Raw genomic sequence first — 27,699 nt, forward strand, 5'->3', positions numbered from 1 at the left:
TGTTGGCTCCCCCAAAACCAAAACCTTGCCAAGCAGCCCAAATCCACAGGGTGCAAGGCAAACAGAGCCAGGCACTTCTCTGAGGGGTCCAGTGATGGGACCACAGGACACAAGCACAGGCTGGAACACTGGTGTGAAATATAGGAAAGTTTTTCTTAGTGTTGAGGGTGACCCAAGCACTGGCTCACATTGCCCAGATGACTTGAGGATTCTCCCACCTTGGGAGGACAACAGGAGAGCTTTAGGAGCAAGAGAATGAAACCCAACACTGCAGCCCAAATGCCTGAGATTCTGAAAACAAACAGTGGAGCAAGTTGTGAGGCATGGAGGAAAGAGACATGGCATATCATATAATTTTGCAATGATATCATGGCATATCTTTGGGTGACCAGTCAAGGTTTGAAGCCCTGGGAGCATCTACATCCCTTGCAATCAACAAAGCCACAGGCAACACCACCAGCGAACTCCAGGCTAACTTCATTTCCCTGCATGCCCCCATCCAGCACTTGAGTGGAGGATTCTGCAGACACTGACACATTCCTGCCCTGGAAATCCTGAGGCATCTCAATCTCAGCACTCAGAAGAAGCCTCCATGAAGAAATGTCTATGAATAAGCCAGGAAATGAAAAGGTGGCAACACGGAAAACAAGCACCCAGCCCATGTCATTAGCTGGGATGTTTTCCATACATCATGAGCACCTTAAGAAATTATCACTTTCATAGAAGCCACCTCTGGGCCTGGGGCAACTCAGAGTGACTATAAAAGCCAGCCTGAATTCACGCTCTCTCATCCACTTCTCCTGCCTCCTTCTTGGGATCCAGGTGAGTCCAAAGCCCTTTCCCCTGTCCTTTTCTGGAGAAGGAGATGCATGTTCCTATAGCCTGTGAGAAGTCTTACTGCTGCTGCTGCTGAGGGGTCAGAGAATAACTAAGATGTCAAGGATTTGGCTGAGGGAGCTCTTTATTGAAGAAATATTGTGACACTTTGTAGAACTGTGTCAGGATGAGGCTGAAAACTCCTTTCTCTTACTGCCCAGTTTCTCCCTTCTGGCTTAAGCAGGTACCATTGCAATTCTTGCGGCAGGATGATGGATTCATGGCTGATGGCTCCTCACATGTGCCTGTGCTCTGCTTCCTTCCCTTCCCTCTCTCCCAGGTGCACCTGCAGCCCCAAGCCATGTCCTGCTACCCCCGGTGCCAGCCCTGCCAGCCCTGTGGGCCCACCCCGCTGGGCAGCAGCTGCAATGAGCCCTGTGTCAGGCAGTGCCAGGACTCCACCGTGTTCATCCAGCCCTCGCCCGTGGTGGTGACCCTGCCTGGGCCCATCCTCAGCTCCTTCCCACAGAACACCGTGGTGGGATCCTCCAGCTCTGCTGCTGTTGGCAACATCCTCAGCTCTGAGGGAGTGCCCATCAATTCTGGGGGCTTTGACCTCTCCTGCATCACCAACCGCTACGGTGGCAGCAGATGCCGTCCCTGCTAAAGCCACTGGTGCAGCCCTCACGAGGAACCCCAGGAACCCAGAAGCTGATGCTGGACTGAGGACAGAGCTCCTGGCCATCAGATTCAGAGGTGCTGAGAAACCAGTGCTGCCCTTCTGAAGGAGGGCTGGTGGGGCTCTCTGAAACCATGGCCAGTGTTTGCTTTCGCTGCCTTTCTCTTCCACCTCTCTCTTGTCTTCCATACTTCTGGACTGTAAGACTTTCAGAGCCTCTCTGGGGGATCTTCTAACCCCTGCCTGCTGTAGGCCAGGCAGATGGATATCCCCTTGGCTCTCCAGTGGCTCTCCAGTGTCTGTGCCAAAGTGGGCCCAGACTTGCTGCAGTTGCATGTGGTCTCTCACCACCACCACCAGTAGCCTCCTCTGTAAGGGAACTAATTTCCCACTTCAATGACAATAAAGCTTTCTGCATCTCATCCTCAGCCTCCATGTAATCCTTTTTTGGTGTCCTTGTCTCTAGTTGTTCTGACCAAAAGGTGTCGCCATGGGTGGTAGAGGAAAAGGTGGGGACAAAAGTATTGATTATTCCCAGAGGAAGGGAGGGTGGGAAACACAGAAGTGGGGCCCATTCAGGCACTGTCCCTTGGAGATAAGGAAGACATCCCTGACTTCTCCACAGACAGCAGGGATCAGGCTCAGCCTTCCGACATTTCTGCTCAGCTATGACTCCTTGGTCTCAGAGCATGTCCTGCAGATGGGGAGTACAACCCATCTTCAGGAGACTCTGTAGACTCTTCCCAGTCACTGGTGGGACATCAGGCCACCCGGGGGACTTACCCCATCCCAAAGCAAAGCAGGTGTGCCAGGAAATGGCAAGAATCATCTTTCTGTAGACACAAATCCTGCAGCTGACCAATGGTGGCCCCTCTGAACAACCCAAGTAGGACAAGCTCACAGCAGGGCCTGCATTCCTGGTCATGTGTGCATGGCTTGCTTCATTAAGCAATCACAGGTGAACCCACAGACTCCAGCACCTCCACCCCATGGCTAAACCCCACATCCATTTCCATGGGTAGGACAGATAAATAGCAGGTTATAAATAGCAGATAAATAGCTTCATGGTCAGCAAATAGATTCAAGCTGAGAACTTTTCTCCATTAGCTGCATCTCCACCTCAAACCAAGTGCCGGTCTGTTTTCTCTCAACCACGCTGAAGCCTGGGACACAGGACTTGCAGAAAAGTCTCTGCCAAGTCCAACACCTGTGTGGTGGTCCTGGACAGTGCAGACAGACTCTCTGGAGGTCAATCTAACTCAAGATGTCTAGAGGATGAGAAGTGTGTGGTCTAAGCCAGCTAACCAGTTTGTCTTGAGTGCCAGCAGAAGAAAAATAGGTGTCTGTAAGGCCTGTATTGCCTGATCTGTAAGGGATCATTTCTTGTAAGGGTTGAGCTAAGGCTTGAGGGTGCCTATTTCTCTCAGCTGATGAATGGAGCAGAGATGAGTACCTCAATAGAAGACACCTTTTCTGGAGTCAGGGGAAATCAATTTTCCTCTACTAATGTCTTGTCTGATTTTGAACTTAGATCTTAATTCTTCAGTTAAAGCTGAAGACAGAGGCCTTAACTGCATTTAAAGGCTCTGAAATGAGGTAGGTGAGTCCTGTACCTTACTGTCTCTGTATTCATGTGCCCAGAGTTGCCTTTAGTTTTCACCCTGAAGGTTTCACGACCCCCTGAGTACCCAGCACCAAATGCTTGACCCCAGCCTCTTGGAACATGACTATTTCACACATCTCCATACCAGCTGAGTTCCTGACAAGGAACATGACTATTTCAGACATCCCCATGCCAGCTGAGTTCCTCACAAGGTTCTCATACCACAGTTGCAGCTAGGAGGCAAACACCCAGCCTAGCAGCCGCTTAGGGAATTGCATTGCTGTTCTTTAATTGGCCTGTGTGAAGAGAGAGTACCATTCATCTCTGACAAGCCCATAAGGCCTCCCAGAGGTCAAATTCCCTGGAGCACACCAGAGGGAAAAGAGAAAACAGTCTCCAAGGTGTGGCCATCTGGAGCTTCATTGTGTTAATGAGGTGGGTGTGGGGATGTTCTTATGCTAATGGTGTTGGCGACTCTCTGGTGCATGATCTCATTATATGAAGAGAGTTTACACTTTGTGCGTGTGCACACAGAGCTTCCTTTAGTGGAATTACAGTGGTGGCAGTGAGAGGGAAGAAGATCAGGAGTGGAAGCTGTCAGATCCTACTGGATGGAGAGGAAACCAGGTCAGGCAGATGCCATCAGCTTGAAGTGAGTCAGCAAGGGGAGAGCTGCTTGTCCACACACCTTCACCTGAATCCAGAGTTCCCCACAATAAATCTACAATAAATCTTTGCAATGCTCTCCATTAGCCAAGGGGACCATGGCTACCTTGGGAGGATGGTGCATGAAAAAATGTCATTTGGATCATTTCCACTGGCAAATCTGGTGAGTGAAGCCTGCCCAAGGCCTGTGGCACAGATTTCCAATACCTTGCATGTTTAAGGAGAGCTGGTTTAAGGGAGACTTCTTTACTCTTTAAGTAGATGAGATTTTTAGTATATATTGCTGGGGAGGAAGATAGGAGAGAAAAGGATGATTCAGGTGGTGATTTAGTGCAACTGTCTTCCACATCCACCTGAAAAATATGTTCTCTCTAGAGAACTAATCAAGAATTTTCCCTTGTCTGCAGCAACAGTTCAGCAGAGCTACCTTTAACGGGATTCAACTCAGAGGATTTTGCCTTCAGTCACTGAGTTGAGATGTCTAATACCCAGGTGCTTACTAGACTCCTGCCTTAGACCTCAGAGACAACCTGGCACTTCTTGAGAGCTTTTAGCCATGCTTTTAAGACAAAATGAGCCATGTCTCCCTCATGCTTTTTCTTTGTGAAGAAAGAAGTAAGGGGGGGTAAGCTGAGGAGCTGAGATACGAGTATTTTATTTCAGCTTAGTCAGCAGAAATCCTTCCTCTGACTCTGAAATGGCAAAATTGCAAAGAGGTGGATCACACCCCGAGTAGTGATTCTGAGAAGTAGACACCAGTGAGGGAAATGGAGGCATTTGCAAAAGCTTCCTGTGCTGAGACTTAGAAAAAAACAAATATAGGAGACCTGGCATACCAATCTGCTGCCCTGTGTGGCTGCATTTCAATCTCAATCCCTTGTAATAAACTGACATAGAAGAGGTGAGAAAATCTCTTGCAGTGTCACAGTATCATGATAGTATTTGTATTTCTCATTTGATGAAACCACACCTCAGTATTGCCTGCCTTGGAGACTACAAGTTATGTTATTGCCTTCCTATTTGTAGACAGCTTTTCCTGCCTTTTTCCTTTCTACTTGTAAGAGCTTTTTCCATAGCTGGAGTGCCTCAGCCTGGTGTCCATATTTTTCTAAGTGGGATTCTCATCTCACAGAAGTGACTACATTCCCCATGCTGTAAAGGAGATGCACAATCTAAAAAAATACTTCTCCAATTGTTCATTTGTTGGGGTACACCTGATTTTCAGGGTTAGATCTAGTTGTGTTTCATCAGGGGAGGATTTCTATGAAAATTTTAACATAGGAAAAGTGCCATTTTCCCACGCTGTGCACCAACTGCTTTTTTGGGGATGGTGATTTTTTTTCACTACTTGTAGCATGCAAACTTTCACAGAAACTTTTCTTTCTTTCCAGACAGACCTCAGCACTCGGAAGGACATGGCAAATAGGACAAGTGTAAAAGAATTCATCCTTCTTGGCTTCCCAGGGACATGGCAATTCCGAGTCTCCTTTGTGGTGGTGTTTGCACTGATGTACACCCTGACAGTGATAGGTAATGCATCCATCATCGCCCTTGTGTGGAGAAGCAGCAACCTACACACCCCAATGTACTTTTTTCTGTGTAATCTCTCCTTCCTGGAGATCTGGTACACTACGGGTGTTGTTCCCAAAGCCATAGGAGTCATGCTGGGGACTAGCCAGACCATCTCCTTCAGTGTCTGCATCCTCCAGTTGTTCTTTCTTCTCTCTCTAGGCTCCACTGAGTGTTTTCTCCTGTCTGTCATGGCCTATGACCGCTACCTGGCCATTTGCTGCCCCCTGAGGTACAGCTCCCTCATGAGCAGCATCCTCTCTGTCCAGCTGGCACTCAGCTCCTGGCTGGGAGGATTTTTGGCCATTTCCCTGCTGGCCTTTCTGACATCCAGGCTGACTTTCTGTGGGCCAGATGTCATCAATCATTTTCTATGCGATATAGATTCCTGCCTTGCCCTCTCCTGCAGCGATACGTGGCCTGTGGAGCTGGCAACCTTCCTGGTCTCCATAATTGTTGTGGTGGCCTCCTGTGTGGTCACCTTGGTGTCCTACATGTACATCATCTCCTCCATCATGAGGATCCAGTCAGGCCATGGCCGGAAAAAGGCCTTTTCCACCTGCTCTGCCCATCTCAGTGTTGTCACCATCTGGTATGGCTCCACCATGTTCCTGTACGTCAAACCATCAGCCCAGAACTCCCTGGATGTGAACAAAATCGTGAATACCTTTAACACAGTGGTAACTCCTTTGCTGAACCCCTTCATTTACACACTCAGAAACAAAGAGGTGAAGCTCGCTCTGGGACGAGCTTTCCAGAAAAAGTGAAGTGGCTTTTTTCACAGGGCATCAGTTGAACAAACAGATTCATCCCTGCCCTCCCATGACTTCTGCTCTGCAGAAGATCCCCTCTGAAGTGTAGGTCTGTGTGGGCATCCCAGGCACTGAGAAGCCACCAATGAGCTCATATCACCTTACAGCCATTTCTGGCTTGGCTGAGCCTCAGTTCTGCTCTCCCACCACTCTCTGTTCATTCTCAGGTAATTCAGAATGTCTCCCAGCCCTTTAAAGTGCTGTGCTTGGAAAGGGTCACAAATAAAAACAGCTGGAGGAGTGGTACTCCCACAGGTTTCTACCCCAGTTTGCCAGGTGCTCAATTTTGTCAGGGTTTGCATGAATCTCCTAAAGAAATCCCAGGAACTTTAGGAAACATTGCTTTAGGAAGTAGACATGTTTTTCTCCATTTAGCCTGATGTTTTGTGATGTATCTATGCCACATTCTTGTAGCTATTTCATCATATTCTTGTAGCTATTTCATCATAAATCATACTCTAATTCAAGATAAAATTTGGCAAGGTCTGACATCTCTACTTATAGCCATTTTTTCCTAGCATAAGACTGCAAACAAAATTTGCATAATTCCTCTTCTTTCCTCTCCTTAGTATCTGAATCTACTCTCTTATTTTTAATTAAAATTACACAAAACTGCGTGCTTCATTCTAGATGTGTCAGGGCATTTCCACATCTAAAACCCCACATCATTTTTAGCAGTACATTGTTCCACCCATTTTGGGCTTTGTTGTGGAAAAACTTTAATGTGATTGGCAAAGCACTCAAAGTGCAGAGCTGTGGAAGGCTGGCTGGGAAGCAAGTCTCTCTTTACACCCATTGGGAGGACATTAGCACTTCCAAACAGCACTTGCTTTTCCCCTCCCAATTTTAATTTCAGAACAGATTAACCATGTTCTCAAAGCTTTTCTTTTGGCACACTGACAGTGAGGATAGTCCATGTAACCACTTCATAATGAGAAGGGATCAGCTCATCATGGTAAACACACCTTTACGGAAAGTGTAGGGTTAATTTCACCTGAGCATAGAGCTCTCCAATTGAGATGATTGAGTCTGAACTGAACATTTACTCCTCCCTTCTAGAAGCAATGGCACTTCTGGGGGAAATTCCCAAACCTCCTGCATCCACCTGGGCACTTGGCACTTAGTCCAGGCCCAGGCATCACTGCCCAAGGCACAGGCAGATTCCCACTCTTTGTCGGCTGTGCTCTTTTTCAATGGCATTTGGGAAAATGCCTGGGACAGCAGAAAGAGTCTGAGACTGGATTTATCCTCAGACAGACACCACTGCTTGTCATTTCTGCCTAGGAATGATGCATTTTGGAAAGAATTGTGTGTTTGGAGTGTTGAATCCCTCTACAGTCCTGGAAAGCAACAAACGGCAGGATCTGAAATGTCCAAGACATCCCATATACAGCAGAGTGCAGGACACTGAGACCTGCTGTGAATTCCTCATCAACACTGCTTAGAGCCCTCTGAGATAAACAGCAGCATTCAAAGCCTCACACAGGGCTGTCAGAAGAGACCCTTGTCACTTGGGAGAGGCAGGCTATGCTGGAACAGCAGCAGAAACACAAATGAGTACCCTGAGGTTTCTTGGGCAGAGGGGATGATGCTCCATGAGCAACAGATTCCAATTTAAAGGGTGGGATCCATCTGGAAACTCAGCACCCTTGAGCTGAGTTTCCATAAGAAGTGCTGTAGTGGGGTTGTCCAGAAATAGGTCCCCAAATCATTCCTTTAGCTCATGGGAGGAGAGGAGGTCACTGAGATGTTACCAGCTGCTGGACAGAGAAACTGGCACAGACTCAGGAACATGGGAGCTCCCTCCAGCACTGGTGATTTCCCTGAAAAGGAGAGACATGAAAAAGAGTGGGACCACTCTCTGGCAGTGGATGAGTGCAGGAAGAATCTTGTCCAGAGCCTGGCTGGTGGCTGTTTTCCACTTGCTGATGCAGGGTAAGGAAGAGCCCTTCCCAACTTGGGCTTCTGCCACAATGTCAAAACCATAAGAGCAATTGTGCTTCCTACCAAAGGCCTCATTCTCCAGCTGTGGCCATCAGTGGAGGCCCATGGAGATGAAACAGTAAGAAGAGCCAGCAGGCTACTCGCTCTGAGAATTGCAGTGTTACTGTAAGCAGAGAACATTGACAAGGCTTGTTTGGCTTGTTAATGGTGTAGCCTCCAATACGTCTGCCCCAAGTCAGGTTTATTGGACAGTTTTTATCATTAAAATCCCTGGATCTAGAAGCAACTGTGAAAATCACATGAATATGTGCTTCACCACAGCATCCACTTCCAGAGATGGGGCAGCCAGATCTTCTCTAAACAACATGTACAGGGCCTCACCACTCTCAGAGGGAAGAATTTTTTCTTAATAACTAGTACAAATCTATTCTGTTTCAGTGAGAAGCCATTCCCCCTTGTCCTGTCACCCCATGCCCTTGTAAAAAAGAGAGAGTTCATCTCTTGTATCCTCTTTGGGCACTGTAATGTGATTTAAGGTATCCCCAGTACCATATTCAGGCTAAACACATTCATCTCTCCCAGCCCTGTCTCCATGGCAGAAGGGCTGCAGCCCTCTGAGTGACTTTGTGACCTCATCTAGACCTACTTCAGCACCTTTACAGTGGGGACCCCAGAACTTGACACAGCGCTCACTGGGGTCTCAAAAGAGAAGAAAATTGGGGGAGAACCACTTCTCTATAGCTGGTAGTAAATCTTCTTCTGAGGCAATACAATTCTGGGATGCAATTCCAGGGCTGCATGTGAATGTTGCTGGTCATGTCCAGCCTCTCATTCACCAGCACACCCAAGTCCTCCTTGGCTGGGCTGCTCCCAGTTTACTCATCACCCAGTCTGTGTCCATCCTTGGGGGTGACCCAAGTCAAATTCAGGACGTTACACCTGGCCTTTTTGAGCTTCATGAGGATTTCATGGGCCCATCTCTCTGTCCTGATGAAGTCAAGGTTGTAGGAGCACAACACACTGTGGGCTCTGCTGAGGACACCTGGGGACAACTGCAGCAGGGTTGGGGCATTGTGAGGAAGGACAAGGAGCCAGACAAGCCCATGACATTTTCTGTGCTGCACAAAGAGGGCATGAGTTAAAACAAGCCAGAATTTTCTCCTGATAGCAGAGTTAGGCACACTGGGGTGAAAACCAGTTGCCAGTTGCAGAGTGCATGGACACAGAGAGGGAAGAGGTGACCATAGAGAGAGAAAGAGAAGGACAGGACTTATCCTCATGCACAGGAGTCCTTGGGCAGCCAGCTGAGGAAAGCTGGAACTCAAATAGCCCCACCAGAGTTATCCAGACTGTAATATCACTTTCCTGGTCTGGGCCCATGCAGTACATAAACTGAGTCTTCTGCCTGCACTGCTGCATTCCTGCCTTAGAAATCCTGGGGCCTTTAATCCCAGGGATCAGAAGAAACCTTCACTGGGGAACGGCCACGGAACAAACCTGGAAATGAAAAGGCAGCAGTGTAGGAAATGAAAGCACAGCCCATATCATTAGGTGTGCTGGTTTGCATTCAAGATGAGCTTGCTGGGAAATTGTTACCTCTGCAAAGGCTGCCCCTGCTCCTGCGGCAGTCAAGGGCAGGTATAAAAGGCAGCACAAATCTCTGCTCTCTCATCCCCTTCTCTTGCTTCCTTCTGCTTGGGAACCAGGTGAGTCTGAAGCCCCTTCTCTTTCTCTGCCAAAGTGAGATCTCTGCTTGGTGGCTATCTCAAGTGATGTTGGCTTTCTCATATTTGGGGATTGGAGCATCTAGTCCTGAGAGAGGAAAGCGGGGAGGAGGCTGGCATGGGGAGAGGCTGGTGATGGTGGTGCCTTTTGCTTTATTTGCTTGGGAGAGAACTTCCTGAGCCAGGCTGCTCTTTGTAGGGCTCCTGGACCAGTCTCCAGCTTCCCATTCATGGCGGCCTTGGCTCTTTTGTGATGGGGTAACCAGGCTGCTCCTCACCCACCCACCCACCCAGCTTTGTGCTCTGTTTCCCCTCTGCTCTCTCTACCAGGTGCACCTGTGACTCCAAGCCATGTCCTGCAACACTCAGTGCCGTCCTTGCCAGCCCTGTGGCCCCACTCCACTGGCCAACAGCTGCAATGAGTGCTGTGTCAGGCAGTGCCAGGACTCCACCGTGGTTATTCAGCCGCCTGCTGTGGTGGTGACCCTTCCTGGGCCCATCCTGAGCTCCTTCCCACAGAACACCGTGGTGGGATCCTCCACCTCTGCTGCTGTTGGCAACATCCTCAGCTCTGATGGAGTTCCCATCAATTCTGGGGGCTTTGACATCTCCTCCATCACCAGGCGCTACGGTGGAAGGAGGGGCCTCCCCTGCTAATGGTGCTGGTCTTGGGAAATATCCCCAGGATCTGCAGGCATGGTGCTGGACAAAGGAAGAATCTTCAGGTCATTTCTTTCAGAGGAACTGACCCTATTTAGTTCCTCCTGAATATGCTGGAAAGAAGGGCCTAGCTCAGGCACTTCAAAAGCCCTATGTCTTTCCTACATATCTCCTTGTTTCTATTTTTATTGTGTCCTTCTGCTCCCCTCGGCTGCAAGGATCCTCCAAGCAAGCCTGCACTCTACAGGCAAGGCAAATGGATGCCCTGCATGGACTTCACCATGGCCAAGAGGTGAAGTGTCCTGCTTGTCCCTCCAGAACCCTGCACTGAGGGCCTGTGCTTGTAAAAACCTTGACTCCTTCTTTAAACTCAATAAAGATTTTTGCATCTCAGGCTGGGTCTCCAGGTTTTCCTTCACTCCCCATATGCCCTTGCAAGCTGCCTGGGTAAAATGGTGTTGATCCTGGCAGGGGAAAAGGTGACAATGTGGTGAGATCCTTCATCCAGAAAAATGTGAAGTTGGGATACACTCAGAGGGTCTAATGAGGGGAAGAATTCTGGGGCAGGATGCAAAACATCCCCAGCTGAAAGGTGATCAGCCCGTTCCCTTCAGTGTCTTTGCCCAGATATACCCTCAACACCTCCTGCAAAAACCTCATGTAACAATGACAATTTCATGGGAGGTCCTGGAAACAAACCAACCTGCAGGATCATGGGAATGCAGCACCTCTTGCTCCGGTCGGTGCTGTGCTGGGGTAGACAGAAAATGTTCCCAAAGGATGTCAGAAGTGTGGTTTTGTGGAATGGCCTCAGGCCTCATCTCCATCTTCACTCCACTGCCCAGTCTCAGATCATGGCCAGCACAAATGGGCAGCTGGAATCAGTTCCTCATTTCAGTCCTACCGCCCCACATAAGGCCCATGGCAGGGCCCAGGTTTTGGCAGGCATGCAGGCCTGGCACCATTCACAAGTCAGCTCTGGGATTAACAACGCTGGGCCTCACACTGGAGTCCCTGTGAACCCTCATGGGCCAGGGCAGTCCAAGGACAGTAATGGAAGCCCACAGACCATTCACTGCTTGGGAGTACCTTGTTGCTCCCAACCATAGATGGAACAGCTCAGCTCAGGCTCAGGACCTCAAAGGCCCTGCTGTGTAAGGTCCTTTTCTGGACCAGTGCTGCTCAAGAAAAGCTCTGTGCAAAGTCATTCTGGACACACTCAGAAGTATCTGTGGCAGACAAGTTTTGTTCATTAATGTCTGTCTTGCTTAGTCTGATGCTCTTGGGCATTGCTTTGATCAAAAGCACATCAGAGGCCTCAGTCAGGAAGGGCTGGATAAACAGAATCCATCCATCCATCCATCCATCCATCCATCCATCCATCCATCCATCCATCCGTCCGTCCGTCCGTCCATCCATCCATCCATCCATCCATCCATCCATGATGGAGACTGTTTAAATTGCCCATTTCCCATCTGGGAGTCTGGAATGCAGACAGGTGTAATTTTCTTCCAGAAAGTGAGGTTGTGAAGTCCTTTGGTGGCATTTCTTCCTTTTGCCTGTTTGACCTACAGTCAGTCAGGAAGACAGAGGTATCAGGGCACTGAACACATATCTCTTGGCAAAGGTTGATGGGGACTGTGCAAGACAAGTTCTGCAGGCTTCTGCAGTTCTATGAATGTACCCTATGCATACCTGTTGGAAATCCTCACATTTTAGCCATCCCTTCACTGTTTATAGATGGTGGGTAACAGGACGGATGACAGCATGGCACAGAGTGTCCCTAGTGAAAGTTTGGCCTACTAATGTACAACATTCTTTATTTTTTCCGTGATGTGATCATGGCAGTAATCTCTGAGATTCTGTGAAGAACATCTGGTTTCACTATTAATGCAGAAATTTTGGGGTTTTTTTCTGTGATTCTCCAAAATTTCTTTTTTGACGTCTACTCTCAGCTTAAGTGGGTAATTAAAAGGTTGGGACATCTCATATGTCTACAGTTGCCTGAATGTAGGGAAGGAGTTGATGAAGGCAAAGCTAAGCTCTAAAAGCAGCTGAAGCATGAAGGGACCAACAGGAAAAGTTCCCTGAACACTTTCCTGCTGGAGATTTAGGGAAGAGTCTCTGAACTCCTCCATCTCTTTGGCCAATATTCTTGTGATGCCCAGCCTCAGCTTTTCACCCGCAAGACTTGCACTGTCACTGGGTAAATTGCTAATATAGGGATGATCCAGCTCCTTGCTCTGCCTGGCACCCTTGGAATCCTCCACTCTCTCTGCTCCTCAGGCAGACCCAAGGCACAAGCAGCACTCCTACCTGGGGACACTGTGACAGCTGCACCACAGAGCGACTGCTGGGGCATCCCATCTGCCAATAACCCTGTTCATTGGCTTCCCCTCTGCAACACACAGTGTCTCTGTCCTTCTATCCAGTGCACACCAATAACATGCACTGTGATTATTTAATCCAGTACCTATTTGGGCCAAGATCCCAGCCTGACACAGCTCCACGCTGATGATCTGGATCAATACATTTGACATTGGCTCAGGCGTGAAGGAAGGTTGTGTCCCACACCTGGAAGCACCAACAATTCACTGGAAGCAGATCCATTTGGACATGGCCTGAACAAGGAGAGTAAATAGGATTCCTTATTCTTTTTCTAGGATAAACCAAATCTCATCCTTTTGAACTCTCTAGCAGCTGTGTCCTGACCTGGTGAGGCACGCAGAGAGGGGCTGCCCATCATGCTGAGGCAGTCCCAATCCTGTTACACTCAACTAAATTCAGGATCTAAATTGGTAGTCCTTGTTGGGGCTTAGCATCACCATCAGTGGTGTATGAGGTCTGAAGGATCAGGACAAGCAAGGTTCAGGAAGTTGATTGATTACAGTGTCTCTTTTTGGACAGATTTCCAGGAGGTTGATGCCATTACCTTTCAGCAGCATTACCTTCCTGCTGCTTTGCAGAGCTTGTGAAGGAGCCGTGGAGAATGTCCCTGCCATGAGCAACACAATCTGTTTGTGAGGAGAGACAGAAAAGGACATGGGTTCATATACACCTGTCAAATATGCACCTGTGCTGCATTCACATTAGTCTGGTTGCACACAAGAGCACCAAAGACATGAACACATGTAGGAGGAACACACCCTGCTGTGAACTCTGCTGAGGACACCAGGAGACAGGCGCAGCAGGGCTGGAGCCTTGTGGGGAAGGGCAAGGCCCCAGGCAAGCTCCCAGCATTGTTTGTGTACTCACAGACTGCTCAGAGAGTGGACAAGTCAAAACAAGCCAGAAGTTTTTCCTGAGGGCAGAGTTAGGTAGGATGGGGTCAGAGCCTGCAGCCCTGTGCACACACATGGGGAGACAACAACAAAAAACCATCAGGGTGAGCTGAGGAGGGAGGAATAGGGAAGGACATGGCCCATCCTCATGCACAGGAATCCTTGGGCATCCAGCAGCAGACTGGATTTTTAAAGAGGAAATACAAAGGACCCAGGGAATCACAGACTAGTAGACCTCACCTCTGTGCCTGGGGAGATCATGGAACAGATCCTCATGAAAGCAGCTGTAAGTCATACTCAGACAAGGAGGTGATCCAAAACAGACAGCAAGGCTGCTCTTAGGGCAAGTCATGTCTGAGCAATCTGGTGGCCTTCAAGGATGGAGTGACTGAAACACTCAGCAAGGGAAGACTGTGTCATCTTCCTAAACTTCTGTCAGGCCTTCAACACAGCCCACACAAAATCCTTGTCTCCAAAGTGGAGAGACTGGGGTAGTGGGTTGACCCTGGCTGGTTGCCAGGCACCCACCAAAGCCACTCTGTCACTCTCCTCTACAAGTGGACAGGGGAGAGAAAATATAACAGTGGTTCATGACTTGAGATAAGAACCAGAAGAGACCTCTCACCAAATACTGTCACAGGCACAACTGACTCAACTAATGCATATTAATTGAATTTATTACCAATAAAAGCAGAGCGGGATAATGAGAAGTAAAATAAGTCTTATAAAAATAACCCAAAAACCTGAACATCTTCCTCCTACCTCCCCCTTCTTCCCAGCTTTATCTCCTCCTCCCCCTCAGCAGAGCAGGGAGACAGGAATGGGGGTCATGGTCAATTCATCACAGGTTGTTCCTGCTGCTGCTCAAGGAGAGGAGTGGGAGTCCTTCCCCTGCTCCAGGGTGGGGTCCCTCCCATGGGAGAAGTTCTCCATGAATTCTCCAAAATGAGAAGGAGGCTAGGAACCATATCCCACAGGCTGTGGCTCCCCAAGAACTGCTACAATGTGGGGCACTCTTCCATGGGATCAGGAACCCTCACAAAGTAATTCCAGCAAAGCTGCTCCAGCATGGGCTCCTCTCTTCACAGGACTCTCCTCCATCACAGGCTTCCCTCAGGGCCATGGCCTCCTCTCAGGCATTCACCTGCTCTGGTGTTGGCTCCTCCAGGGGCTGCAGGTGCATCTCTGCACTCCCATGCCCTCTGTGGGCTGCAGGGGCACAGCTGCCTCACCATGGGCTGCACAGGAATCTAGTTCTGGAGCCTGGAGCAGCTCCTGCTCCTCCTTTTCCACTGGTGTCTGCAGAGCTGTTTCTCTCACATATTGTCACTCTGCTTTTCTCTAGCCCCAATTACACCCATGTAATATATTTTTTTTCCCTTTTTTAATGTGTTATTCCTGAGGTATCACTTCCATTTCTGATGAGCCCAGTGGTGGGTCTGTCTTGGAGCCAGCTGTCTTTGGCTCTGCTGGACACTGAAGAAGCTTCCAGCAAATTCCCACAGAAGCCACCCCTGTATCCCTTCTGCTACCAAAGCCAGGCCATGCAAACCCAATACACATGGATTTGAAGGGTGTACTATTGTGACTGTGAAAATGGCTGGATGGACAAAACTTTGGTCTGTGGCTCTATGACCACATGGGGGTAGGGGAACAGGGACATGTCTCAAGGCTCTGTCTTGGGACTGGTGCTTTTTATTATCTTTTTCAATCACAGGGATATTAGATTTTGTGTCCCCTTGTCATGTTTGCAGATGACACAAAGCTGAGCTGACACTACAGAAGGAGATTTCCATCCAAGGAGACCTGCAGAAACTTGAGAAGTGGGCCCATGGGAACCGGATGAAATTTAAGAAGTTCAAGCACAGGGTGCAGCACCTGCATTTGGAAATCCCACGCATGAGTACAGACTGGGAGATGAACCCATTGAGAGCAGACCTGTGAAGAAGGAATTGGGAATTCTGGTGGATGAAAACCTGGACGTGAGCCAGCAGTTTGCACTTGCAGTCCAGAAAGCCATCCTGGGCTGCATCACAAAAGGCCTGACTGGCAGGGTGAGGGCAGTGATTCTCCTTCAGCATGAGAAAGACATAGACATGTTAGAGCAGGTCCAAAGGAGGCCACAAAGATTCTCAGAGGGCTGGAGCAACTCTGCTCTGAAGACAGGCTGAGAGATTTGGGGTTGCTCTGCATGGAGAAGAGAAGGCTTTGAGGAGACCTCATTGAGGCCAGTCAGTGTGTGAAGGGGGCTTACAAAAAGATGGATGCTGACTTTTTACACAGGCAGATACTGATAGGAAAAAGTGGAATGGTTTAAACTAAAAGAGGAAAGATGTAGATTTGATGTTAGAAACAAATTCCTCACTCAAAGGGTGGTGAGGCAATGGAACTTCACATAGACGCTGAGGCTGCCACATCCCTGAAAATGTTCAAGGCCAGCTTGGATGGGGCTTGGAACAATCTCATCTAGTGAGTGTCACTGCTTCTCTTTATGAAGGAGTTCCATCCAGACCAAGCCATTCTGTGATTATATGATTCTATGATTCTATGAGTACTGCAGTTTCTTCCTGAAAACAACACTTCAAACAACCCCAGAAGAGTGATCAGGATAACATCACTTTCCTGGTCTGGGCCCATGCAGTACATAAACTGAGTCTTCTGCCTGCACTGCTGCATTCCTGCCTTAGAAATCCTGAGGCCTTTAATCCCAGGGATCAGAAGAAACCTTCATTGGGGAACAGGCACGGAACAAACCTGGAAATGAAAAGGCAGCAGTGTAGGAAATGAAAGCACAGCCCATATCATTAGGTGTGCTGGTTTGCATTCAAGATGAGCTTGCTGGGAAATTGTTACCTCTGCAAAGGCTGCCCCTGCTCCTGCGGCAGTCAAGGGCAGGTATAAAAGGCAGCACAAATCTCTGCTCTCTCATCCCCTTCTCTTGCTTCCTTCTGCTTGGGAACCAGGTGAGTCTGAAGCCCCTTCTCTTTCTCTGCCAAAGTGAGATCTCTGCTTGGTGAGTATCTCAAGTGATGTTGGCTTTCTCATATTTGGGGATTGGAGCATCTGGTCCTGAGAGAGGAAAGTAGGGAGCAGGCTGGCATGGGGAGAGGCTGGTGATGGTGCCTTTTGCTTTATTTGCCTGACAGAGAACTTCCTGAGCCAGGCTGCTCTTTGTAGGGCTCCTGGACCAGTCTCCAGCTTCCCATTCATGGCAGCCTTGGCTCTTTTGTGATGGGATAACTAGGCTGCTCCTCACCCACCCACCCAGCCTTGTGCTCTGTTTCCTCTTTGTTCTCTTTGCCAGGTGCACCTGCAGCCTCAAGACATGTCCTGCAACACCCAGTGCCGTCCCTGCCAGCCCTGTGGCCCCACTCCACTGGCCAACAGCTGCAATGAGCCCTGTGTCAGGCAGTGCCAAAACTCCACTGTTGTTATTGAGCCACCTGCTGTGGTGGTGACCCTTCCTGGGCCCATCCTGAGCTCCTTCCCACAGAACACCGTGGTGGGATCCTCCACCTCTGCTGCTGTTGGCAACATCCTTAGCTCTGACGGAGTTCCCATCAATTCTGGGGGCTTTGACATCTCCTCCATCACCAGGCGCTACGGTGGCAACAGATGTCGTCCCTGCTAAAGATGCTGAGAGAGCCCCAACGAGACATCCTGAGGAACTCAGAACATGGTGTTGGGCAGAGGATCTTGGTTTTGAGTGCTGTTTGCACAAAAGCTGACCAAACTTGCCTTTCTCTCCCTTTCCATTGTTTGCATTGGTTCCCATGTGCTTCTATGTTCCCCAAAGGCCAGCTTGATAGGGACCATTTGGTTTCTCCCCTTTGTGGGGCAGATAGACCAATATTACGCAGGAATTATTCCAGAGTCAAGGAGTGCAGACTCTCTGCTGCCCTTGGTGCTGCCTGTGCTGCTGACTTCCAATTTTTAGTGGCTTTGTTTCCTTCTTTCATTTCATTAAAGTTCTGCTGCATTCAAGTTTGGTGTCTGTGTGGTCCTTCCCTTGGTTGCACTTCTGAATGCCAAAGGAGAAAGGTGTTGCTCAGTCATGGAAGTGGGTGAGGGCATAAGAAGACCCTTCTCCATTCACAGAGCAATGGAATTTTGGCGCACCATGGAGGTCCAGTTATTAAGGGTACAATCTCTTGGAGCTGAGGAAGACATCCCCTGGTTGCTCTGCTTTCAGACACCATCAAGCCTTGTCTTGATGTATCTCTGCTCATAAATACCCAGAAAGCTGGGAGACCTTGAAGTAATAGCAGCCCCATGATTTCCTGAGCAAAGGTGCTCCTGTCAGTGCTCCTGTCTCCCTCTCCCTCTCCTCATCATTGCTGGGTGACAGTGATATGCCCTATGTTAAGTGGTTTGTTCTGTTCTCCATGAGTTGGTTTGTCCCTGGGTTTTACCCTCCCTCAAAGCTGTCCCTCCTGCCATTCCCCACCCCTTGTTCCAGCTCTTTCCCTGCCTGTCAACGCAACCCAGCCCCTTATTCCTGAACCTTCCCTGCCACTCTTACCTTGGGCCAATCCCAGACTGCGACACCCCTTTGGAATTCCCCTAAACTTCGAAGCCCCATTGGCCCATGTGACTCACCCTCTCCTCCCACCTACCCTGATTGGTTCTGATCTGTTGATGTAATCCCCTCACTCCTCCCCTGATATCTCTCTATTGGTTGTTTTTTTGTATCAACCCCCTGATTTGTAACTGTATAAAAACCAAACCCAGTCCCACTCAAGAGTTTTTTATTCCTGATCTCTTCACTAGGAATAAGCTCTTCTCTATTGGAACCTCAACAACAGAGAGCCTTCTCCTTTTCCTTTGCCCAACCCCTGCTATGGCTGTGACATTCTTCACTATAGAGCAAGCAGCTCCTCAGTTTCAGTTGCAGGTAAAATCCAAATCTCAGTTGTTTCCTCACTCCTGGAGTGGTGCCAGAATTTCTCCAGTGGTAGCCCAGGATCCAGTGGCTGCATCACTGGATTAGGTAAGGAAGTGGAGGAGAATGAAGAGATGAAGCTGTCGGCTGGACCCAGGAATTCTTGTTTCCCTTCACAGCTGTTGCCTGATGTCTTCCTGATGGCCTTTAGCTGCTGAGTTGCCAGGGGAGACTTCATCAGATCCAAGGAAAAGGAAGAAAAATCTCCACTGCAGGGAATCCCATTCTCTGTTTCCTCCACCTATTTTCCCTGAGTAGACTGCAAGATTTTCTAGAGAACAAAGGAGGACTTGGAGGCCCAGGCTTGGATGCAAAACAACTTTATTCAGTGTAAAGAAGAAAAGGAGGTAGCTCACAGAGAGCATCAGATGCAGCCACTAAGATGCAGTAGAGCTCCTGCATAGTGTGCATCTGCTTGCCCAAAAGAGGGAGGGAGGGTCGTATGTCCCCATTAGACTGGCCTGAGGAGACACAGACAGCAAAGAAAAGAGGAAAAAATGGGAGGGGAACAATGGCTTCATATTGTAAAGACAATGTTCCAAATCCTTATTTCCTGCCCAGGTCTGTCTTCTGATGTCTTGGAAGCTCTTGCCGAAGGATGTTGCCAGCAGATTTAGCAGGGACGGCATCTGCTGCCACCATAGCAGTTGGTGATGCAGGAGAGGTCAAGGCCCCCAGAGCTGATGGGCACTCCCTGAGAGCTGAGGATGCTGCCAACAGCAGCAGAGCTGGAGGATCCCACGGCGGTGTTCTGTGGGAAGGAGCTGAGGATGGGCCCAGGCAGGGTCACCAGCACAGCAGGCGGCTGGATGGCCACATGGGAGTCCTGGCACTGCCTGACACAGCACTCAGTGCAGCTGCTGCCCAGGGGGCAGGGGCCGCAGGACTGGCCACAGGGGTTGCAGGGCTGGCAGCAGGACATGGCTCGGGCTCACAGGTGCACCTAGGATGGAAGGAAGGGAGAAGCACAATGTGAGGACACATGAGAAGCAGCGCTGCACCCAAACACCCTGCAGCCAAGGCACCTCCTGGCCCCCACTGCACTGCCCAGCTCAAAGCCCAGGAGCCACCTCAGCCAAGTCCCAGCCTCTCTCTGTCTGCACAAGACCTTCTCTCCCCTGCCCTCTCCCAGCACAAGCACACCCCAGCCCTGCACTACGACAGCCCCTCTCAGCTAAGACCTCCAGGCAGGCAAGAGCTGCTCTTGAAGCAGCAGGAGGAGAAGAGGCTTCGCACTCACCTGATTCCTGAAGTGGAGAAGGTGAGAGAAGTGGATGAGAGAGCAGACACTTGGGCTGTCTTTTATAGCAGTTCTGAACTGCCTAGGGCGCAGAGGCACCTTAGTGGAAGCCATAATTTTCTGACCAGCTCATGTCAAATATGCGCCATTCCAGGTAATGGTATGAACTGTGTCCTGGTTTCCTGCACTGCTGCCTTTTCATTTCCTGGCTTCTGCCACGTGCTTGCCTAGGTGAAGATCTCATTCTGTAAGTGCTGGGATGAGCATCTGAAGGATTTCTGAGGTAGAAGTTTCAGATCAAAGTCTGTTGGCATTCCTTGTGGGCAGGTGATGTTCACTTGGCTAATTTCTGAGCGGTTTGGTTTTGTCTAAGTTGTCAGGAAATGGTCACTGCTCTTGTGCTTGTTGCCTACACACCCAAGGACTGCCACGTGAGGGGACATGACAGAGCTTCCTTCCATCTGCTCTTTCTTAGCACTTGTTTTCTGTGTCTCTCCAGGCCAGTCTAAGTGGGGATATTTTACCCTCTCTCCCTCTGCACGGCAGGCAGATGGACACCACGCAGGAGCTCCACTGCATTATAGTGACTGCCCCGGTGGTCTCCTTTTCTTCCTTAGACTCATTAAAGTTGTTGTGCTTTCATGCCTTGGCCTCCAAGTTCTCCTTTGTTTTGTGGCAACCCTTCCAATCTGCTCCTGTGCAAAGTTAAAAAAGGCAGGGGGTGGGAGTCCCTGCAGTGGATTTTCCTCTGTCTTCTTCCCCTTGGAGCTAATGAAGATAACCTTGACTACTGCGCAAACAGAGGCCACCAATGAAATCACAAGTTCAAAGGGGGGCAGCAGTGGGCATAGGATATAAACATTCCTTTGCCTTCAGCCTTGAGTAATGCTCTAATCCGTACCATGCCCTGGCTATCCATGGTCTCCTTCATGCAGAAAAGAAACTCTTCAAGGCACTGCTGGGCTCAGAATAACTCAGGTACAGTGTCCCATGAAGCCTGTGAGGTTCCACACATGCTCCTGCCCTCAGTTTAGGACAGAGAGGTGATCTTTCTCCATCTTACTGGCCCCTGTGCACATCTTGCTATGTCTAGAAACGAAGGCTTCATCTGCTCCTGCTGAGACCCAAGTGGTCTCAGTTGCCAGCACTCAAATCATCTCCAGTTCATCTTCACTCGGTGTGTGACCCTCATGGACAGCCCCTCCATGTTGGTCTTTGTGCTGAAACTCTCAGTGCTCATGGTAGATCCCATTTAATCACTAAAATACTGTGACAAGGTCCTCTCCAAAAGTCCTGTTCTCCAGGGAGAAAAGGCTACACTCCTTCAGTCTTTCCTCATAGCATAGCTTCTCCAAATCTTTGCCTTTCTTTGACACTTAAAATGGGCTGGGAGCAGCTGCTGGATCAGGATGTGCAGAGGCCACATGAGGAGACTTGGATGAAGCAATGGCTTTCTTGGGTGCAGGTGGGCCAGTCAGCAGAACCATCTGGGTGAAGACGGCCACAAACCCAATGTACATATGACCAAGGTTTGCAAGAAGCAATGGTTTTCCTGGTGACAAGGAAAGTCTCCCTCAGCTTTGATGCAGCAGTGGAGGAGTGCCAGATCTTCACAAAGGAAACATGACGAGGAAGAACAATTGCAGTAAGGTCTGCAGGTACCAATTGCTCCATGCAGGGCCATTCTTCACTAGGGTTAGCAGATATGTGGAGAAGAAAAGGTTCATTGTATGTGTAGTAATTCCTGATTGCACTGATCTTTTGATTGTCTCATTCTTAATTGTCTAATTCAAATGCCCAAGACTCCTGATAGCTTCACAGTCACAGAATCACGAAAATTACTTCAAGACCATCAAGTCCAACACTAAATCTAACACTGCCTGCTCTACCACTAACCCATGTTCCCATGTGCCACATTTACACTTCTTTGAAATCACCTCCAGGAGTGGTGACTTAACCACCTCCCTCAACAGTGTGTTCCAATGCTTGATATTGAATTTTTCCCTAATATCCAATCTAAACCTCCCCTGGTGCAAGTTGAGGCCAATTCCTCCTGTCTTATCACTTGTTACTTGGGAGCAGAGACTGACACCCACCTTGCTACAGCCTCCTTTCATGAATTGTTAGAATGATAAATTTTCCCCTTGGCCTCCTTTTCACCAGACACAATAAATCCAGTTCTCTCTAAAAGGTAGCTCATAGGTGGAGGTTTTATCACATGTCACTGGAGAGATGAGAGAACACAATTTTTCCGAGTACTCTTAGTACAGCCCTAGGGTCAAACCCTCCCAGCAGAAGCCCACCTGAGTATAACACTGAGTGTTGATCACAGAGTAATGAAGGAAGCAAAAGAAAAACTGTTTCATGTCACGTGCAGAACCTTGGACATGTGTACAAGAAAAATGAGAGCAGGGTTGATTTCTGGCAACCACAGGAGTCCTGAGGAATGACACAGGTACACATTACCTGGATGCCACTGGCCCTTAATCTAAACCTTCTTTGTCCACTGATGTCTTTCTGCCCTGAAATCCTTGATGCTGTCATCCTGGCACTTTGAAAAATGACCCTTCACATGGGAAAGCACGTGGCAGAAGCCAGGAAATGGAAAAGCCACAGTGGAGGAAACTGGGACACAGTCCCTACCATTAGCTGGGGCAGTTCAGATTTGACATGAGCTGGTCAGAAAATTATGTCTTCCACTAAGTTGCCTCTGCGCCTGAGGCAGTGCAGGACTGCTATAAAAGGCAGCCCAAGTCTCTGCTCTCTCATCCACTTCTCTCACCTCCTCCTCCTCAGGAATCAGGTGAGTGCAAAGCCTCTTCTCCTCAGCCTCTTGCTGCTGCTGCTTCAAGAGCAGCTCTTGCCTGGCTGGAGGTCTCATCTGAGAGGGGCTGTCATAGCGCAGGGCTGGGGTGTGCTTGTGGTGGGAGAGGGCAGGGGAGAGAAGGTCTTGTGCAGACGGAGAGAGGCTGGGACTTGGCTGAGGTGGCTCCTGGACTTTGAGCTGGGCAGTGCAATGAGGGCCTTGGTGTCAGGGTGTTTGGTGGTAGCGCTGGTTCTCCTGTGTCCTCACACTCTGCTTCTCCCTTCCTTCCATCCTAGGTGCACCTGTGACCTCGAGCCATGTCCTGCTGCCAGCCCTGCAACCCCTGTGGCCAGTCCTGCGGCCCCTGCCCCCTGGGCAGCAGCTGCACTGAGTGCTGTGTCAGGCAGTGCCAGGACTCCCATGTGGCCATCCAGCCGCCTGCTGTGCTGGTGACCCTGCCTGGCCCCATCCTCAGCTCCTTCCCACAGAACACCGCCGTGGGATCCTCCACCTCTGCTGCTGTTGGCAGCATCCTCAGCTCTCAGGGAGTGCCCATCAGCTCTGGGGGCCTTGACCTCTCCTGCATCACCAACTGCTATGGTGGCAGCAGATGCCGTCCCTGCTAAATCTGCTGGCAACATCCTTCGGCAAGAATTTCCAAGACCTCAGAACATGGTTCTTGGCAGAACATGATTCTGGGCAGGAGATAGAGCTTCTGGACATTCTATTTACAGCTTTAGGATGATTTCTTTCTCCTACTATTCCATCTTCTTTCTGTGCTGTCCATGTGTCCCCAGGCCAGCCCAGGGGACATGTCTGCCTCTCGTCCTCTTTAGGGCAGGCAGATGGACCCCCTGCACGAGCTCCACTGCTTCTTAGTGGCTGCTCCTGGTGCTCTCCATGAACCACGTGCTTTTCTTTACACTCAATAAAGTTCTTTTGCATCCAAGCGTTGGCCTCTGAGTCATTCTTCATTTTCTGGCAAGCCTTCCATATTGCTTAGGGAGAATGGTGGAGGAAGAAGAGGATTCAACTCCCTTGAAGCTGACAATGTCATACCTGGCTACTCAACAGCCAAAGGTCATCAGGAAGACCATGGCTCCAAAGTTTGCAAAAGTTGTTTAGGGAAACAGCAATGTCTGGGGAGAGCCTATAACCTCATTTCTTTTTTCTCCTCCCCTCCATTACCTGGTCTACAGACCATGGCCTGCACACAGGAGCGTGGGTAGATGAGAGAAACTCCCTTAGCACAGGCAGGACTCAGCTGTTCTCCCAGACATGCAGGGCTGAGGTAATTCACAAGTTTCCTATCACTCATATGCAGGCTAATGCAGTGGTAAATGAATTTCAGCTGAATTTGTGCAAATGTCTTAGGGCTTTATTATAAATTTGTGACATTTCTCACCTGTATCAATGTATGTAATATGTCCATCGAGTTCTTTCTGGATGAGGCCTTTGGTCAAACCAGTGCCCACTGCTGCTGGGTCAACCTTTGCTCTTGGTGACCATCCAAATAAAATGTCCCAACAATTGTGTTTCCTGTCTTTCTTTGGTTGCTTATTCACCCTGTGATTTTTTTTTACATCAGGATGAATGGTAATCAAAATTTTCTGTCCATTTTCTCGAACTTTCTTCAATAGCATTTTTCACATCCAAGTGAAGTTCATTCAGTAGGAATAGGCTGCTGCTCTTAAGCCAATGCATAATTAAATCATAACAATTGGTAAGATATAAGAGGAGCTAAATAACTGAAATCACATCCCATAATGTCAACAAAGTTACGAGCACAAATACTAGGGCACTTGCATGTACAATAATGTTGTTTACAAATACAAAATCACAAGGGGTTCTCACACAAGCACATCCATTCCATCAGGCCCATACTCTGTGCTCTAGGGTCTAGAGTGCATCTCCATTGGGATTTAATCCTGACACAATTATTTGTTATATGGTATATACTGAAGCGCCATGCACTGTTACAACATAAACTGTGTCTTATGATTAGTGGGGTCAGAGAGGAAAATTAAGAGTTGCTACTATTATCTAGTTGCTAGGAGTAGAATTCCCTTTTGCATTATCCCAGGTTACCTTTTGAATGCCACCTTCTTTTGTAATTGCTGCTCCTGTAAATTGCACCCACAGGAGAGAAGTGGGTGTAATGCAGAATGCATATGGTTACTATATTGATTAACATAAACAAAAGCAGCCAGGGTTTCAACTTGTGGGTTGAGATTGTTTATGTGTCAACTAAATTTGGTTCCTGCTGGCAATGATTCCTCCAACAAAAATGATAAGCAGTTCTTTGGTAAGTAACTCAATTTTCAGTGGGGTGTGCTGGCGCAATTCCCAGTAATGTTCCTGGAAAGATAAAACAGTACAAGTCTCAGCAGAGCTGGCCTAGACAGGTTAACCCTAAATTGCTCAAGGTGTATAACCATGGGTGAGTGTCTGCTCCAAGAGCGGCTGTTGAACTGGGACATTTCCTACACTGATCTTGCTGGGAGGGACCCTCACCATCTGCTTGGGTGCCTCAGGAGAAGCCTGGGACCCCAGTGTGCTCCCTCTCTCTAGAAGGAGCATCTCCTGGCTGTTTGCAGGAGCCCTGATGCTGCTGCCATCCTCAGGACATCACATGGGAGACCTGAGAGCCAGGGGAAAACTCAAAACAACCCGCTTCCTCCACCTTTGCTGTCCTTTGGGGGCTGCCCAGCCCCGCTGTTTTCTGCCCCTGCTCTGGTGGTTTTGCCACATTTTAATTCAACTTCCCATCTCTGCCTGGACCCCCACTGCTCCTGCCATGGCTTCAGGGTTTTTTGCAATGCTTCATTTGCCTCCATGAGCCTGGTCACCTCTGTTGTTCCAGCTCACCACTCAGAGGTTCCTCCTACAGCACATTTCACCACCCATAGTGTTTTGAGGAGATAACCAAAACCTCCACAACTTTGTGAAAGTTGTAAAGCTGGTATGTTTATTACAGCACCAGACGCATGTGGAGATTGCTCTCCTTAAAAGACATGCGTACTTCTGGGAACTTCAGTTCCCTTTTTATTCCCCTCTCAAATACATATGTATGCAATTTCACAATAGTTTCATACATATTCATTTTTACGAATTTCCCGTGACATTTGCCGCTAGTTCTTCTTTATCAGAAAGAATTCCTAGGTCAGGTTGACCTACTCTTACAGCATTCTCTCTGTCTTTCTTTCTCACCTTCTACCTCCCCTCCCTTATCTCTGTCTTTCACTGAAGCAGTTTCTCTGAGCCTAGGCTTTGCAGTCAGGCTACATAGCTATGTTCTCTAACCACAGACTCAAAGATGTACGTTTCACCTAAATCAAAATGGTTTTCTACTCTGGAGAATTTCTACTCTGTCTCAGTAGCGGCACTGAGACCGGCTGCTCCCTGTGACTTTTGCAAAGGGAGCCACCTCCCCTCCCCTCCACCGCCATCGCCGCCATTGCCTCATGAGGGAGCTGAGCTCGCACCACAGCTCCACCTGCTGGCGCGGGGGAATCATTGCACCCGCCCTGCCCAGCCAGGAGCCAGCAGCGCCCCTGCTGGCTGTGCCCGGAACTGCACCGAAAGGGAAAGCGCCTGCGGCTGAGAGAGGCCGGGCCTGGGTGTCTGGTTCTGTTTGCTGCTGTTGTTTGTTTGAATTGTTATTAATGTATTTATTAGTAAATGACTGTTATTCTTTTTCCTCCATCTTTGTCTGACAACCCCATATTTTCAAAGTTATAATAATTTGGAGGGAAGGGTATAGTATTTTCCATTCCATTAAGGTTCCCACCTTCCTTGGCAGACACCTGTCTTTTAAACAAAGACAATTGTCGATGTATGGTAGAGTGAAAGAGAAGCAAGAGAGAGAGATTAAATGAGAGAAAGAAAGGAAGACAGGTCACCAGTACTGGCTCAAGAATTGATTCAGCTGATGGAGTATCCAGGCAGAACAAGGCCATTTGTTTCAGAAAAGTGCTTTCCTGCCTTCACATGGCCCCTTCTCCAGCCACATCCCATTTGTTCTCACAGCTTCTTAGCAAGAACCCTCAGGTGGTTGCACAGCCATCAGTCTGGGTTTGAGACATGAACAAGAGTCCCTCCTCTTCTGTGCTCCTAGACCAGCGCTCAGTGAGGAGGACATAAAAGGTGTCTGTGCCATGAGCTCTGGGCAGGAAGAACATGGGGGGAACCAAACAAGATCCATGGGGACATTATGTGCCTGAGCTGTTATTTTGAGCCCAGCTGTGCCTTCAGGAGTTCCTGAAGATGCTATGAGAAAAAACAGGATGTGGCTGGAGAAGGGGCCATACAGAGGTGGGACAGCACTTCCCTGGAACAACTAACCAACCTTGCTGTAGCTCCTGAGGAGACGCAAAACATGAAACAATACAAGGAGATGAATAAGGTCACAATGTGCACATGGGCTGTAAGGGGATCAAGGTCGCCAAAAACCCCTGAAACTTCCAACCCATTTCCAGAAAAGTCTGAAAGAACAGACTGTGTATGAGAACTCATTTGCATAGAAAGCAAGAAACCTATAATTGGGGTAGACAAATCTATCCATGAAAAGGTATCCCTCCAAATCTGGGCACTGGCCTCAGGACCTTGGACATTCACTGGACTGGACTAGCACAGGTGGATAGATGCTGGTACCAGGACTGACATCTCACCCACTGGATTGGTGATGGTACCAGGACTTTTTTTCTCTCTGGTTCTCTCTCTTTGTCTCTTCTTTTTACCAAGCTACTTAATCCAAAACCCACTGCCATGTGCTTATATAGTAGGCCTGGGACTACTGCAACATAACCAAGATCCACACTAAGTGTATAATTTACAAATAAAACACTGTTTTTTTATGCAGACCCTCTGACTTTTGCCATTCCTTTTGACCTTGAGCATTTATGAACTTTGAGTGTTTTCTACACCTTAAGGGTGGGACCCCACGGCCTGTGTAACT

The 27,699-nt window shown here is 48.8% G+C and overlaps 4 protein-coding genes and 1 pseudogene across 4 annotated transcripts; all 5 read left to right on the plus strand.

Annotated features, from left to right (window-relative positions):
- Window positions 1–691: 691 nt before the first annotated feature.
- On the plus strand, window positions 692–1,483 carry LOC131094023 (feather keratin Cos1-2-like). Its single transcript, XM_058041490.1, is given in 3 exon segments — window positions 692–754; window positions 757–822; window positions 1,157–1,483. Coding segments are annotated over 3 exon segments (456 nt in total).
- A 2,354-nt stretch (window positions 1,484–3,837) lies between these two features.
- LOC131094065 (olfactory receptor 6F1-like) lies at window positions 3,838–6,100 on the plus strand. Its single transcript, XM_058041535.1, has 2 exons — window positions 3,838–3,927; window positions 5,156–6,100. The coding sequence occupies exons 1-2, from the start codon at window positions 3,838–3,840 to the stop codon at window positions 6,098–6,100; spliced, it is 1,035 nt and encodes a 344-aa protein (XP_057897518.1).
- Window positions 6,101–10,164: 4,064 nt separating this feature from the next.
- On the plus strand, window positions 10,165–10,864 carry LOC131094097 (feather keratin Cos1-1/Cos1-3/Cos2-1-like). The gene has a single exon (XM_058041560.1). The coding sequence runs from the start codon at window positions 10,165–10,167 to the stop codon at window positions 10,468–10,470; it is 306 nt and encodes a 101-aa protein (XP_057897543.1). The 3' UTR covers window positions 10,471–10,864.
- A 5,719-nt stretch (window positions 10,865–16,583) lies between these two features.
- On the plus strand, window positions 16,584–17,385 carry LOC131094092 (feather keratin Cos1-1/Cos1-3/Cos2-1-like). The gene is given in 3 exon segments (XM_058041556.1): window positions 16,584–16,619; window positions 16,622–16,717; window positions 17,059–17,385. Coding segments are annotated over 3 exon segments (459 nt in total).
- A 5,221-nt stretch (window positions 17,386–22,606) lies between these two features.
- On the plus strand, window positions 22,607–23,368 carry LOC131094089 (feather keratin Cos1-2-like; annotated as a pseudogene).
- The last annotated feature ends 4,331 nt before the right edge of the window (window positions 23,369–27,699 follow it).

The sequence above is a fragment of the Melospiza georgiana genome, chromosome 28, assembly GCF_028018845.1.
Source record: "Melospiza georgiana isolate bMelGeo1 chromosome 28, bMelGeo1.pri, whole genome shotgun sequence".
Classification (NCBI taxonomy): domain Eukaryota; kingdom Metazoa; phylum Chordata; class Aves; order Passeriformes; family Passerellidae; genus Melospiza; species Melospiza georgiana.